Source organism: Drosophila rhopaloa, unplaced genomic scaffold (genome assembly GCF_018152115.1).
Source record: "Drosophila rhopaloa isolate 14029-0021.01 unplaced genomic scaffold, ASM1815211v1 contig_115, whole genome shotgun sequence".
NCBI lineage: Eukaryota > Metazoa > Arthropoda > Insecta > Diptera > Drosophilidae > Drosophila > Drosophila rhopaloa.
In genome coordinates this window covers 6,787,383-6,799,927 of record NW_025334990.1, presented here as the reverse complement: position 1 = coordinate 6,799,927, position 12,545 = coordinate 6,787,383, and the positions used below count along the sequence as shown (strand labels likewise).

At 35.3% G+C, this 12,545-nt stretch overlaps 2 protein-coding genes and 2 non-coding genes across 5 annotated transcripts in view; 2 read left to right on the top strand and 2 right to left on the bottom strand.

Moving 5' to 3' along the window:
- Positions 1-12,545, bottom strand: part of LOC108051912 (ecdysone receptor) — a 75,294-nt gene that overhangs the window by 51,057 nt on the left and 11,692 nt on the right. The window lies entirely within an intron of this gene.
- On the top strand, positions 707-2,253 carry LOC108053422. 2 transcript variants are annotated; one of them, XM_044461980.1, is made up of 3 exons: positions 707-1,239; positions 1,810-2,077; positions 2,143-2,253. In XM_044461980.1, the coding sequence occupies exons 1-3, from the start codon at positions 826-828 to the stop codon at positions 2,151-2,153; spliced, it is 693 nt and encodes a 230-aa protein (XP_044317915.1). In that variant the 5' UTR covers positions 707-825; the 3' UTR covers positions 2,154-2,253. The 2 variants fall into 2 exon arrangements, with proteins under 2 accessions (XP_044317915.1, XP_016991550.2); XM_017136061.2 differs by lacking the exon at positions 2,143-2,253 and having other exon boundaries at positions 1,810-2,085.
- Positions 6,579-6,651, top strand: Trnar-acg. The gene has a single exon. It is a non-coding gene; the product is annotated as a tRNA-Arg (tRNA).
- Trnak-cuu lies at positions 6,866-6,938 on the bottom strand. The gene has a single exon. It is a non-coding gene; the product is annotated as a tRNA-Lys (tRNA).

Here is a 12,545-nt window from a genome sequence, read left to right as displayed (position 1 = left end):
TATTTAAATTCCAAATTTATGGTGGTCTAGTTTTACAATATTTTATTTATATTTTTTGTATGTTCAAAATCTGTCAAAGCTATTTTTACCTCGATTTGGTCATTTATACTTAAGGTAAAAATATGTTTATATCAAATCCGAATATATCTTTTTTAAAAAACTTGTATACCTTTCCGTTGAGAGTATCAAAATTTACCATAACCGTCCCTCTACTAAAAGTAGAAAATCAAATGAAATACAATTATCGAGCTATTCATGACAGTAACAAAATTAAACCTAATTTCGTAGACAGACCACTTAATAAAATTATCCCAAATAAACAAAATTTGAAGAGGGGAACTCTGAAGGGAGCATCGTTTGGGAGTGAGATTTATTTAAAATTAATTTAAAATTGTAATTAAGTCAATTCGCCAATCTCTCATTTATTTGCCGCCGTTTCTCTCAACATGGCACGAGATTCGTAGAAAGGAATTCGTGAAAGACATTATTTTATTTACTTTCACCTTATTTTCTCCTGTTCCTATAGAGTTTTAAAAAGTCTTAGTATAAACTATGTTTTGAATACTAAAAGAGATACAATCCATACATTACAATGAAATAAAATATGTTAATAAAAAATCATTGAAAATATCCAGAAGAAAAACGAAAGCTTAACCAAGCGTTATTAGCCACGTGCTTATTGACCCGCCTCTGCAATTAAAATTAACTCCATTCGAGCAGGCTTCGAAAGCAGTTTCATGGAAAGACTTCAAACTGTACAAATTTATACGTGATTCCACCATCATTATCACAAGCAAACTCTACATAAACACGAAAATAACAAGTATGGAAAACCTCACAGTAGTAGAACTGATGTGGGATAGCTCCTCGAAACTGGGAATGCAGGAATTCGAGGAAGGCAAAGACGAGAGCTGCAGCGGTAGAAACTTCTTTGACATGTACGTGAACTTCCTGTGGATCTTCGCCTGCATCTACGTCCTGTCCAAGCTGACCCAACTCTCCGAGCGCCTCCTTGGCCAAAAGTTTCTGGGCCAGAAGCAATGGTGCGACGTCCGCTCGATCAAAAACGAGTGGGAGCTGACCCTGCAGCTTTACGAGGAGGACAAGCGCCAGCTGGACGCACAGGTGCGGGAGCTGCGCGAAAAGAACCTCAATATGGAGCGCGTGATGAACGACCTGCGCGACTGCAACATCCACCTGATCAGCGAGAACTTTATGCGATCCGTGATGCAGGAACAGGTTAACGCAGCCAAATTCTTTTGGAAATGAGGGTCAAATTGATATTGTTCTAAATCGCCAAAATCCTTTCACAAATATCTCTCCCATCGAATTTCTCGTTTGATAAGCAAACTATCCTAGTTAAAAGGATCTTTAAATCACTTAAACCGAATTTTGACATTTTGCCATATCTAAATGGTGATGTTAGTTTAAAAGACTTAAAGGTACTTCATAAAAAATAACCCAATTTTTTAAACGATAGCAGAATAAAATTGACCTCGAGAGAAGTCAAATTTAAATATTTATGCGATCAATCAATTGATTGTTTCTCAAGTCTACAAATCCAATTTTTCCCAACGAATATCTCTCTTAAAAAACACACTTTTTAATATTTAGTTTAAACTTTTCAAAATTTATAAACAATTTAAAGATTTTAAAATTTTTCAAATCAATATGGTTATTATACTATGAAAAACCAAACGGTAACTTTGACAATTTCATATATAATAGGTAAGAGAATTTTGAGAAGCAGATCAAATTGACCTCGAGACAAGTCCAATTTAGATACGTAATCTAATGTTTTTTGCGCAGAAGCCGAGGCCAGCCCAGTCCAACGTCTACATCACCAACAGCCACTTCCACCTCACACGACAGGTGTTCGTGAACGAGAGTCTCCATGTGCATAATGCCGGCAGAACGGATCTCGACTCCATGGAGGGGCTGAATGTCTGGCTGCAGTACCTGAAGATGCGCAAGTGCTACATGGGCCCGATTGCCGATCCAAATTTGATAGCTCCCAGCAGCCCCGAGCAGATGCTGCCCATTGTTATGACCACCGAGCAGTTGGCCAAGTTGCAGGGTGTGTAGTTATGCAATGTAGTTAGTTGAAAAGTATTGATCATCCATTATTGGTCTCCTTTGCAGGCATGATCTAGTTGACTTTTATTTGAACGCATTGAAAATAGCAATTGTTATTGTTATATTAATCAAAATACAAAAAAATACCACAAAAAAATATATTAAGCAATATTAAAAGTAATTTAGCCACTTATTTTAATAAAATGGGAAAAAGGGTTACCATCAAATAGAATATTATTATAAATTAACATTTTTGTTTATTTGGGATCTAAAATCTGATAATAGCCAATATTAAACAGTAGTACCTTCAAAATAATAGCTGTGGCATAGCCAATTTAGTTGTCGCTTTAAACAAACTTATTGATTTTACTTATTTTTAAAATAATAATCTTTCTATTGAATACCATTACGCATTTTGAACGGAAATGTCAACTAGTCCCATCAGTGAATTTATTTTATTTGTATTTCAAATTCAATTTCCGTTAAGTGCTGCGGACCAAGCCAAATCGCTTTTATTTGCTTAACCACCTACCACTCGCTCCACCCCCCCTAACCACTCCACCCACTCCACCCCCTCCGCCCCCTTCCGCAGTCTTCGTGTCAACATCTGGCGGAAACGAAACAAAATAAATGCAAAATATGCCTGTCTTGCCAGTCGGTCGGTCGGTCGGTCGTCTGTTTGTTCCAACTGGGAACTGCTAAGACGATGACTTATCAAGGCAGAATTAAGCGATTGCTTTCTTCAGCTCTCTTCTCCCATTTTACCGCTCAGCGCCGGCACTCTTTTCATTTTATTTTCTTTGCCATGGGGTCAGTGGCAGTTATCGTTGCAATTTTGTAATCAGTTGCCGGCTCAAGGTTAAATACTCGCGGGCACAGTGGTACAAAGTCTGTGGGTGCGGATCCCATTCGCTTATTTCCACCTCACATTTCTCCTCCTTTCCCCGTTTCCCCGATTTCCGAATTTCTGATTTTTTTTGTTTGCCAATATCGAGAGTCGCCATATTTGATTTACATTTGTTCGAATGTACCGCGCTTGTTGTTTTTTCTTTGCGGCTACTTTGTGGGTCATTTGCCTGTCTGGCGGCTCATGAGCATATGCATATGCACACTTGGAACTCGTATCGGGTTTATTTCGTTTTTTATTTGCGATTGTCACTTTGTTGATTTAGATTTATGGCCATTTAAATGCAATTTCATTGTATTTTCTGGATCAGTATTGTGAGCGGAATTGGGTCCCTTCCCTTCATCCCCCTGCATCCACATTTTTCTGTTTTTACTGTCTGCTTTGACAATGATGACGCTGATGAAGCCTAAATCGATTAGCGACGATTGCCGTATAAAGAATTGAACTGCTGAAGTCAGTGAACTAATTCAACAAATTTTGCCTTCACTAGTATACATTTCTTATCTGGTTTCATATGAATAATTACGAATTTTAAGAGTCATTTTATAAGTATTTTCAATAAATTATTTTAAAACGAGATGAGAAACTTTTTTAGGATTGGAGCTGTATTCAAAATAAAAGCTTCAAGATTTGGATAAAAGAATATACTTAAGAAAATATAACAGAATCCGCGTTTTTTAACAAAGGTTTACAATAAGAATTATTATTTTAAAACTATGTTATAACCATTTTAAACAAAGCTTAACATATATATAGCTGAATATTAAAAAATTTAATAAATTTTACCCATGCTAAGTTTAATTTACAATACTCAGCAATAGTGAGTTAAAGTATTGGCCTAATTAGGCACGTTCTCACATCTCTCTGGAAAACTAAATCAATGTTTTTAACTTACGAAATGTACGGAATTATACATTTTATTGGCATGCAATAAAGACGAGAAAAGAGCCTTTATTGGGCCAGGGTCTCGTAACACAACCAACGTCATTGGAGCACCCGCATCTTGTAATTCTGACCGACTTTACCTAAACATTTTAATTGTTATACACTTGCTATCGATTCGAGCCAAGCTGACTGACTGGCCACGCCCATAAAAATCTAGTGAAGCGTGGATGACGCATTAGCCGGTGGATATTTCTATGGCTAGCGTCTTATGGCACACCATCTACGCAAATTGGAGTCGTAAGAAGGCAAGTGGCTTATTATAGTTTGTTATTTATAGATCTCTTGCAGTGCGTGGCACTTTACACTTGACCAGCATCGCCTGACATTTGCATAGCTAATTTGTTTACCGCTCAGGCGAAGAGTTAGAATCCGCCAACCGCAAATAATTTCGCACATTAACCCACAACTTGGGCGTGGAGCAGTGAGGGAGCGGCCGAATAATCTAATCGTTAATTGGCACACTAACCCCAAATAGAAATTGCTCTGCCATTGGCCCCATTCCACTCTCACTGATAAAAATAGTTTACGTTTTATCAAGGTTATTTGCCAAAAAAATAGCAAATAGAAAAAATCAAACAAAAGCGAAAACGAAAGTGGGAGCCAAAGCAAAAACGAGTGCGAGGGTGTGTGAACAGATAGACCGCGCCGAATACAATTGGGAACGACCTTGAGATAATGCCCTCATTTATGCATTTGATATTTGTTTGTTTACCGTCAAACAGTAGGTTAAATTGGAATGTGAAAAACTTATCCGCATGCTGAGCTATAAACTTTAGAATAATTGGTTTTTTATAAGTGAAATTTTTCAATAAACACTCGTTAGACACACAATTATCAGCTTTAAAACTAAACTATAAGAATGACACTCATGGAATTTACCTATTGACATTAATATTAATTAAAGTATAGCGCATATAATTCACAAATTTATTTTTGAAGGCTAAGCTTCAATTAATATTAATCCAATACACAAAAAATATTTACAGCATCACATTTCTGGCTCAAACCTGTTTTAACTTTTGGATCAATCGCCAAGATCTCAAAAAAAAACTAAAACAAATAAATCAACCGCAATCAAAAAGTGGAAAATAATATAAAACCAATACAACAATAAAAAATTCAATTTGATCACAAAAAGTTCAATAACATTTCAATAAAAAAAGGATTCAGGGATATCAGAAACATTTTCATTAAATTTATTATTTACATATCTCAAAAACTAAATGAAAAATAAAAAACAAAATGGAAAAAGTCGTTTTTTCCAAAATATTAAACATATTTGTATTTATTTAAAACCTTCTCTTTATTCAAAAGATAGCATACAAATTCATAAACATATAATTTTTGTACAAATAATTTGTCTGAGGTTGATAAATAATGACAGTATAAAATTATATTTCTTACGAATTATCTGCAGTTTAAAAATGTGTCAAAATAAAAGGCAAAATATTTCAAAGAACAATATAAATGGGTCATTGTGCCTTGGATTTTAGAAGATCATTGACACCTTGCTGATCGTTTATAAAAAGGCACCTCAAGATTAGATCAGATTAGGTACCTGGCTTTACAAATATGTCAAGAACTGGGCCAGCGATCCCCAGGCGGGGACCCTAACGAAATGTTTGTTTACCCAAAAATTAGGGTCAGGGCTAGAGACGTCGCTATCAAGTGTCGTCTACGTTTTGTTCTCTGGTTGCGAACGTTGTGTATCTGTGTCATGCGAAAGCGAAAAGATACACACACACACACACACAGACGGACAGTCTCGCAGGGGATGAGGCAATGAGAGGGCCAGTAAGTGTTCATGACTCCCATTCTAATTTCATTTAAATGCCCCGCACATTCAGACGTGCTTCCATCTCGCTCTTAAGCCCCCCTCCCCACCCTTTCCCTTGAAAGCCAGACGAAAATTTCTATATACAAAATTGCAGCCGACGTCGGCCATTTTGTTTTTACTTTTATTTCGTCTTTTTTTTTGGCAAAATTTCATGTTGCCTTTGTATTGCCGAATCGTTGTTGTGGCTGGTAGCTGGTGTGACTGTGTATGCCCTGCGCCTGCCACTCCCTCCTTTCGCCGCCCCCTGTACGTGAGTGTTGGATACAGCAGTGACACGCCCCGCAAGGCCCCCCCACACACACACGCCTTTATCATAATCATCGTCATTGTGTCTTGTTTTGTGAAGCGCAAAAACGTGTTGCCATCGTTTTTATTTTTTTTCGCTTTTTGTTGATATATTTTACGAACTTTTTTATTTGTTGCTATTGTTGAGTAAATATTTGCCATTCTCTCGGTATGCCTGTCTATGCCAGTAAATTTGTGTGTTTTATTATTCTTTGCTGCTGTGTTTTTGCAAAAGAAACAAGCCAATCTATAAAACCCCAAATATTTAAAATTAAGTGCCATACAAACGAACAAATTTAATAAGTATGCATATTTTACAGCTTTACTTTACTCAAAATCTTAAGATATGATCTAGAATACAACAAGAATGTTATAGCCCAATTAGGGATCGCGTGCAAAACGAGGGTATTTAAAAGACCTGTTCATCTTCTCAACGAATGGAAATAACAAAGCAAACGTAAAAAAGATAAAGAATATTCTAAGCAGCCAGCGGATAATAACAGCACAAAAGCCGCTAGCTTGTCAACCGGTCCTGTGGCGCAATGGATAACGCGTCTGACTACGGATCAGAAGATTCCAGGTTCGACTCCTGGCAGGATCGAAACAAATTTTTTTGAAAAACTTGAATTTAATGAAAAATAATTTGAATTTAATTAAACAAAAAATACATTAAAGAAAAACCCTAATAACTAACGTTTTGAAAGACATTTATTTATTTTTCAGCACGAGATATAGGCTATCTTAAAAAAGCAATTTAAGTTCAATAAAAAACCAAAATTAAATAACTAAATTAATTATAACAAAAAATTTGATTTCGCCCAACGTGGGGCTCGAACCCACGACCCTGAGATTAAGAGTCTCATGCTCTACCGACTGAGCTAGCCGGGCACTTATGTTGATGGTCGACAATAAGGCCCAGAAGCTTGTTCTTTTTGGCTAAGCAACCACAAGACAGAAATAAGATAAACACAGAAAAGCTGCTAGATAAATACATGTATTTCGAGCTCACATTGCGTATGCGCAATCTAGCTCTTTAGCGAGAGTGATTCAGGTCAAACTAATTATCTTGACCGAGCAAATTGAATCAACGACTTTGATGAGTTGTCCATGGCAAAGATAATCAGAATGAATGTGATCAGTGCACATACGTAGTATTGCATGGCCCGCCGCTATTACACGATAATTTGCGAACCTCTTTTTTTTGCTTAATCAGTTGAGGCAGTGAGGGAAATTCCATTTCATTCAGTGTCGCAAGTCTCGCTCTCCGATTCTCTTTTCTAGTTTGCTCACAACTATTCATAGATTTCTATTTCATTTTCACCCTGACCCACCGCAATAGTTTTTATATTGCTTCGCTTACCCCTTTTCTCAGTCGACAGCTGCAGCAACAATAACAATGCCAACTATTTATGGCAAAATTCATTCGCTTTGTTGGTGTTGTTGCTAGCTTTCTATCAGAGTTTTTGCCATTGCTGCTCTTGATTTAGTTTATTATTGTTTGTTGTTGCTTTATTGTGTTTATTTCTCTTCTTTTTTTTTGCTTCTATTTTGTTTTTTCCGTCTGCGGTTCATTGAGTTCCTAAAGCGATAACAGTCTGAAACCATAGTCACACGCACAATTTTTACGCACAGAACGTAAAAACAAAAACAATAAAGGCCATTCTAGCAAGTGCGAAATATATTGCTGCAGACGATGCGAATGTATTGGTGGCGGTGCGTATACGCGGCGTATGAATCATATTACGCATACGCCACATTGTCTACGGCAAACAATTTAGGAAGAAATCTACTTTTGTAGAGATTAAAGTATCAGTCTCTGAAAGTTAGCTTTATGATGGTATTATTTATTTCAAAGACTACTTTTCAAAGATCTATAAAAAGCGCTCAACATCTATAAATGACAAAAATTTAAATTAAATTCATTGCATTTTTGGGCTCTTCAACATTCGCCTTGTAGTCTCGTTTTTCCTTTCTTTTTCTTTTATTGCCTTTCGTTGGCCTTTGTTCTCAAATTTTTTGGTTTTTTTATTTCTGCTGCAGTGATTTGAAATGCTTTGTTCTCATTTCTCTCATACGTATATTTAAATATATTGCTTGAAGTACTCATGCAGCTTGTTTGTGTGACTTTTTCGGCAAATTCATGTTCAGGTATTATCAGAATTTATTGCGTTTTAGGTTCATTGTTTCCCCCAATTGAGCATTTTGTTTTTCGCAGCAAAAAACGAAAATGTGCACATATGTATATCAAATGTGTTTTAGTATTGACTGGCACAACAGGTAAATAAGTTTAATTAATACGTTGAACTTGGTCAAAAAGTAGAGAGTTCTGTAGAATACATTACCGTTTGTTCTTTTATATTTTAGTCTATATCTATAACTTGATATACCTATCTATTTTATTTGTATACACTTTCGATTTCAAATGGAAATTAACAACGTAAAACAACGAAACGAACACTTATCTCAACAAATCCCAATATGTCGGGTGCAATGAATATATGTAACACAAGAACGAACGCTTAGGTCAACTGCCCTCGATTCTTGGATATCCATTACTCACTGCTCTAATTAGTTGATTTTATTAAAATTACTTTATTACTTAATATAGGCCAGCGGTATAAGTAAATATTATTGTTATTGGACCAATCTTATTTTTATATATTGCTCATCTAAAAGGCATTTTAAATAGATATTTCTATTATAGCTGATAAAAAATGTAGTTTATCTAATACAGTCAGACCCGCTTTGTACTCAATATACCTTTTTTACTCCACCAGTAAGGGGTATTGAAGCTATACATATATGTTTATAAATATATACAGTAAAAATTGGCAAAGAACACAAATAGAATAAAAGCAGCAGAGGGAAAGAGATAGACAGTCTGCAACGACCATTAATTAAAAGCAGAAATAAGAGAAGGAAAATGTGCACTGAAAAGGGGCGGAGTGGGAACATACACAACTTATTTGTGTTTTCTTCTCGATATTGATTGATGTTTTCAAAGCCACCCGTTTGCACAAATATAGACGCAGCTTATATACAGGTGTGTGTTTATGATTAATCGCCAAATATTGTGGGGTACAATGCACTCATCGACCGCAAAAGATTTCTTTTTGAATATTAGATATCGAAATGATAAATATGCATTTTAGATGAAAAATAAAAGGCGGATAAATGTTTGTGGGTGTGGATGGTTAATGTATTTTCCTTAAGTAAAGAATTTATAAATTGGCCTATATATTTTGGAATCCACTTTAGGTTTTTGTTAAATTGTTGCAATTGAAGAATTTGTACATTTTTGTTCTGTGTTTTGCCAAAACGTTTTTACAATCTACTTTATTTTGAATATTATTTATTGTTACAAAAAGTTGTTGGTATCAGAGGAATTGTAGAGTTCTCACGGTATTGAAAAGTCTATTTTCATAGGCTCTATCTATCTAGTCAGAATATTAAATCAACCTAATTTTCTTTTTTTGGGCAATGGAATTTGAATTTTTATATATTTCGTACACTTTTATTTGTTTTCATCCCTTACTTGTAATTTGCAGAGTCCATTGATAAAATCCATTACAAGGGATGGATACCTATTACCGTTTCTGCCGCAAATGAAACAACTAGAAAGAGAAGCCTACGTGTATCATAATGAAATGTATTTTTAGCTCCCTGGCATTTCAACTTGTTTTGTTCAGCGGCCATTTTGATGACGTTGGGCTGAACAACTTGGCTGGCGGTCGAACGCACTGACTGAATGACTGAATGACCGTCTGTCGACGAGACGAGACCCCACAGCAAAAAATATCGCACTCAGACAATTGTCTCATACCATCACAATCAAATTCACCGAAAAGAGGGAGAAATTCATCTGTATACGATGACGACTGATGAAATATACAAAGCCCAGGGCCCCCTCGCACCCCTTTTTTCACTCGCTGTACAAGTATATATGTGTTAATGGGTCTCTGACCTGATTTAATAATAATAAATAAACTGTCACGGGTAAAGAGAACAAGAAACGGGGCAGTCAGGTGACGGGGGTAATCCAAAGTATGAGCAATAAATACAAGTTGAATTAAAGTAAATAAATAATCACATGGATAATTCTCGAGTGAAATGATGACTAAATGTAAGTCGATAAAATCCAGTTTTGGGTTATTTAGCGACATAAACTTTGCAATAAAATTTCCAAATAAATGACTACAATACTTATTTCACATTAAAATGTATAACAACCAATCAACATTATTGAAATATTTTATTTAATCTTCATTGGCGGGGTAAATAGTTTTATTTATATTAAATTGTTTGAAAGCAAACTTTTCCTAACAAAGTCACGGATTTTTAAGCTTTCGACAAAATCAATGATTTTTAATAAAAATATCAGCTATGCTTTTTATAAAATTCTTATTTTCCTCAAATATGTTAATGATAAAGGTATTACTCGTCTGAGTTCAAAATTTTTTTTGATATTTCAAGAACAACAAAAAGTAACTTATAATTTGATCTTAGACATTGAATATTGTAATAAAATAATTTGAAATATGTCTTAAATAAAGTAGGTAAATATTCAGTGAAAATACTAAGGCTTCTTGAAATAAAACAAAATAAACTTTAAATTGTAATATTTTATTTTGATTAAGCTTTGCCTTTCAATACATTGGATATTGTGTTTGCGAAGTGCTTAAATTATAATTAATAATCATTCAAATTGCGGATTATGGCAAAACAATATATTACAGCATTGAAACGCACTGTACAACAAAACTGAAAAATAATAACGCAAAAATTATCGCCACCGTCTGTTTATTGTTATTGTTTTTTTTTCATTTTTTGCCAAATTTTTTTGCCATTTTGGCAGTGTGAGTGTTTGAGTGAGTGGGGCTTGGCTGTATGTGTGCGTGTGTGACCTTGAAATGGGTTGCGCTTTGTTGTTGGCACATTTTGGAAATTATCGCGCGTGTTTCTGTATTCGAATATAAGTACATATGTATGTATGAGCGAACAGCCCGCTCTCACTTCCCTCCCCCCGCGTGAAACGAAAGTCAACCGCCGTCGCTTTCATTTTGATCGTGTACGAACAACGTCGGTTGACAAAATGCAACCAGCTAAAAAATATATCAGCGAATTCGACAATGTGTGTGTGTGTGTGTGTGCGTGTGTGCTTGTGTGTTCGAGCCAAAAAGAAAGAAAAAGAGAAATGAAATGCTCTCGGTAATTATCAGAGCCGCTGCCATGAAATTAATTATCTTTTTACAGAGATGCACGATAAACTTGCACGACTCGCCAAAAGCCAAAGTTCGCTGTATTAATTCAAGGCCAAGTGCGATACGCGAAAAAGTGCAAACAGCAGCGCAGCAACAACAAATACAACAATAGCAACAACAACAACAACTGTGTAGTCACAGTAGCAGCAATAGCAATGAGTATTCATGTGTACACAGGCGCGATATATATTTTATATACACGAACAGACTTCCATGCCATCGCAAATATATCAGCAAAATCAGCACCGAGAATCACTGGCGAATGTGTTGCGCAAATGTTTTCTCTTTTATTTTTGTTTTTTTTTTTTTTTGCACTGACTGGTGAAAGAGAGGTGAGTTGGGCGGGAAAAGAAGGAGCGTTTTGAGTACTGGCAAAGGCTGCAGTAAAATATAAAGAGAAGTCTTTGAATTGAAACACTGGAATTCACTAAAAACGTGAGTAATATCGAAACAAATATCAGTACTGATCCATGAACAAAGGGCATAGAAAAATGATTGAATTCTCATTTCAAATTTCATTATACATTTATAGTACAATGTATAATCACCTTTTTTATTGAATTCATGTAAAACGTCATTAAAAATGGCTACTTTTTAAAAAAGGGGGATCTTGATATACAAGTGTGTAAAAAGCTTAATGCCCATTAGCAAGTTTTACCTTCTTATGAAATTATTAAATCATAAAGGCCAACTTTGTATAAAAGAACAATAGTATTTACATATTTTGAAGTAAAATGTGGTTTATTGGCCGGCAAAAGATATGACTTAAAAGAATTATTAAGTTAAAAAATGGAAAATGATTTCTGAGATATAAATAATGTTTTAATTCCAAAACTTTTCCCATCGATAACTTGCAAGGGCTCTGAATAAAGCTTCTTAAAATCCAAAAAGGAACACAAGTTAACGTTTCTCCCTGAATGAAAAACCTTAATCAATGCCAGGACAATGCGATGAAAGTGGTAATCACCTGTGACAAGAAAACTCCCAAGCTCAAATGCTAATTTTATTGTCTCTCGGATTAGACACCTCATTTTTGCCTGCCTAGAAAAAGGACTAAAGCCCAAAGTCCATTTGGGGTACATGAATCAGAGGGGATTAGAGGCAAAGTCTGGGAAGCACCGATCAAAGTATCCATCAAAACAACAACATCATGATTATCTTTGTCATTATCCGGTTCATTATGTAGTTGATCGTCATAATGAAAGCAAAAATTTCACATGAATTTCAAGGACAA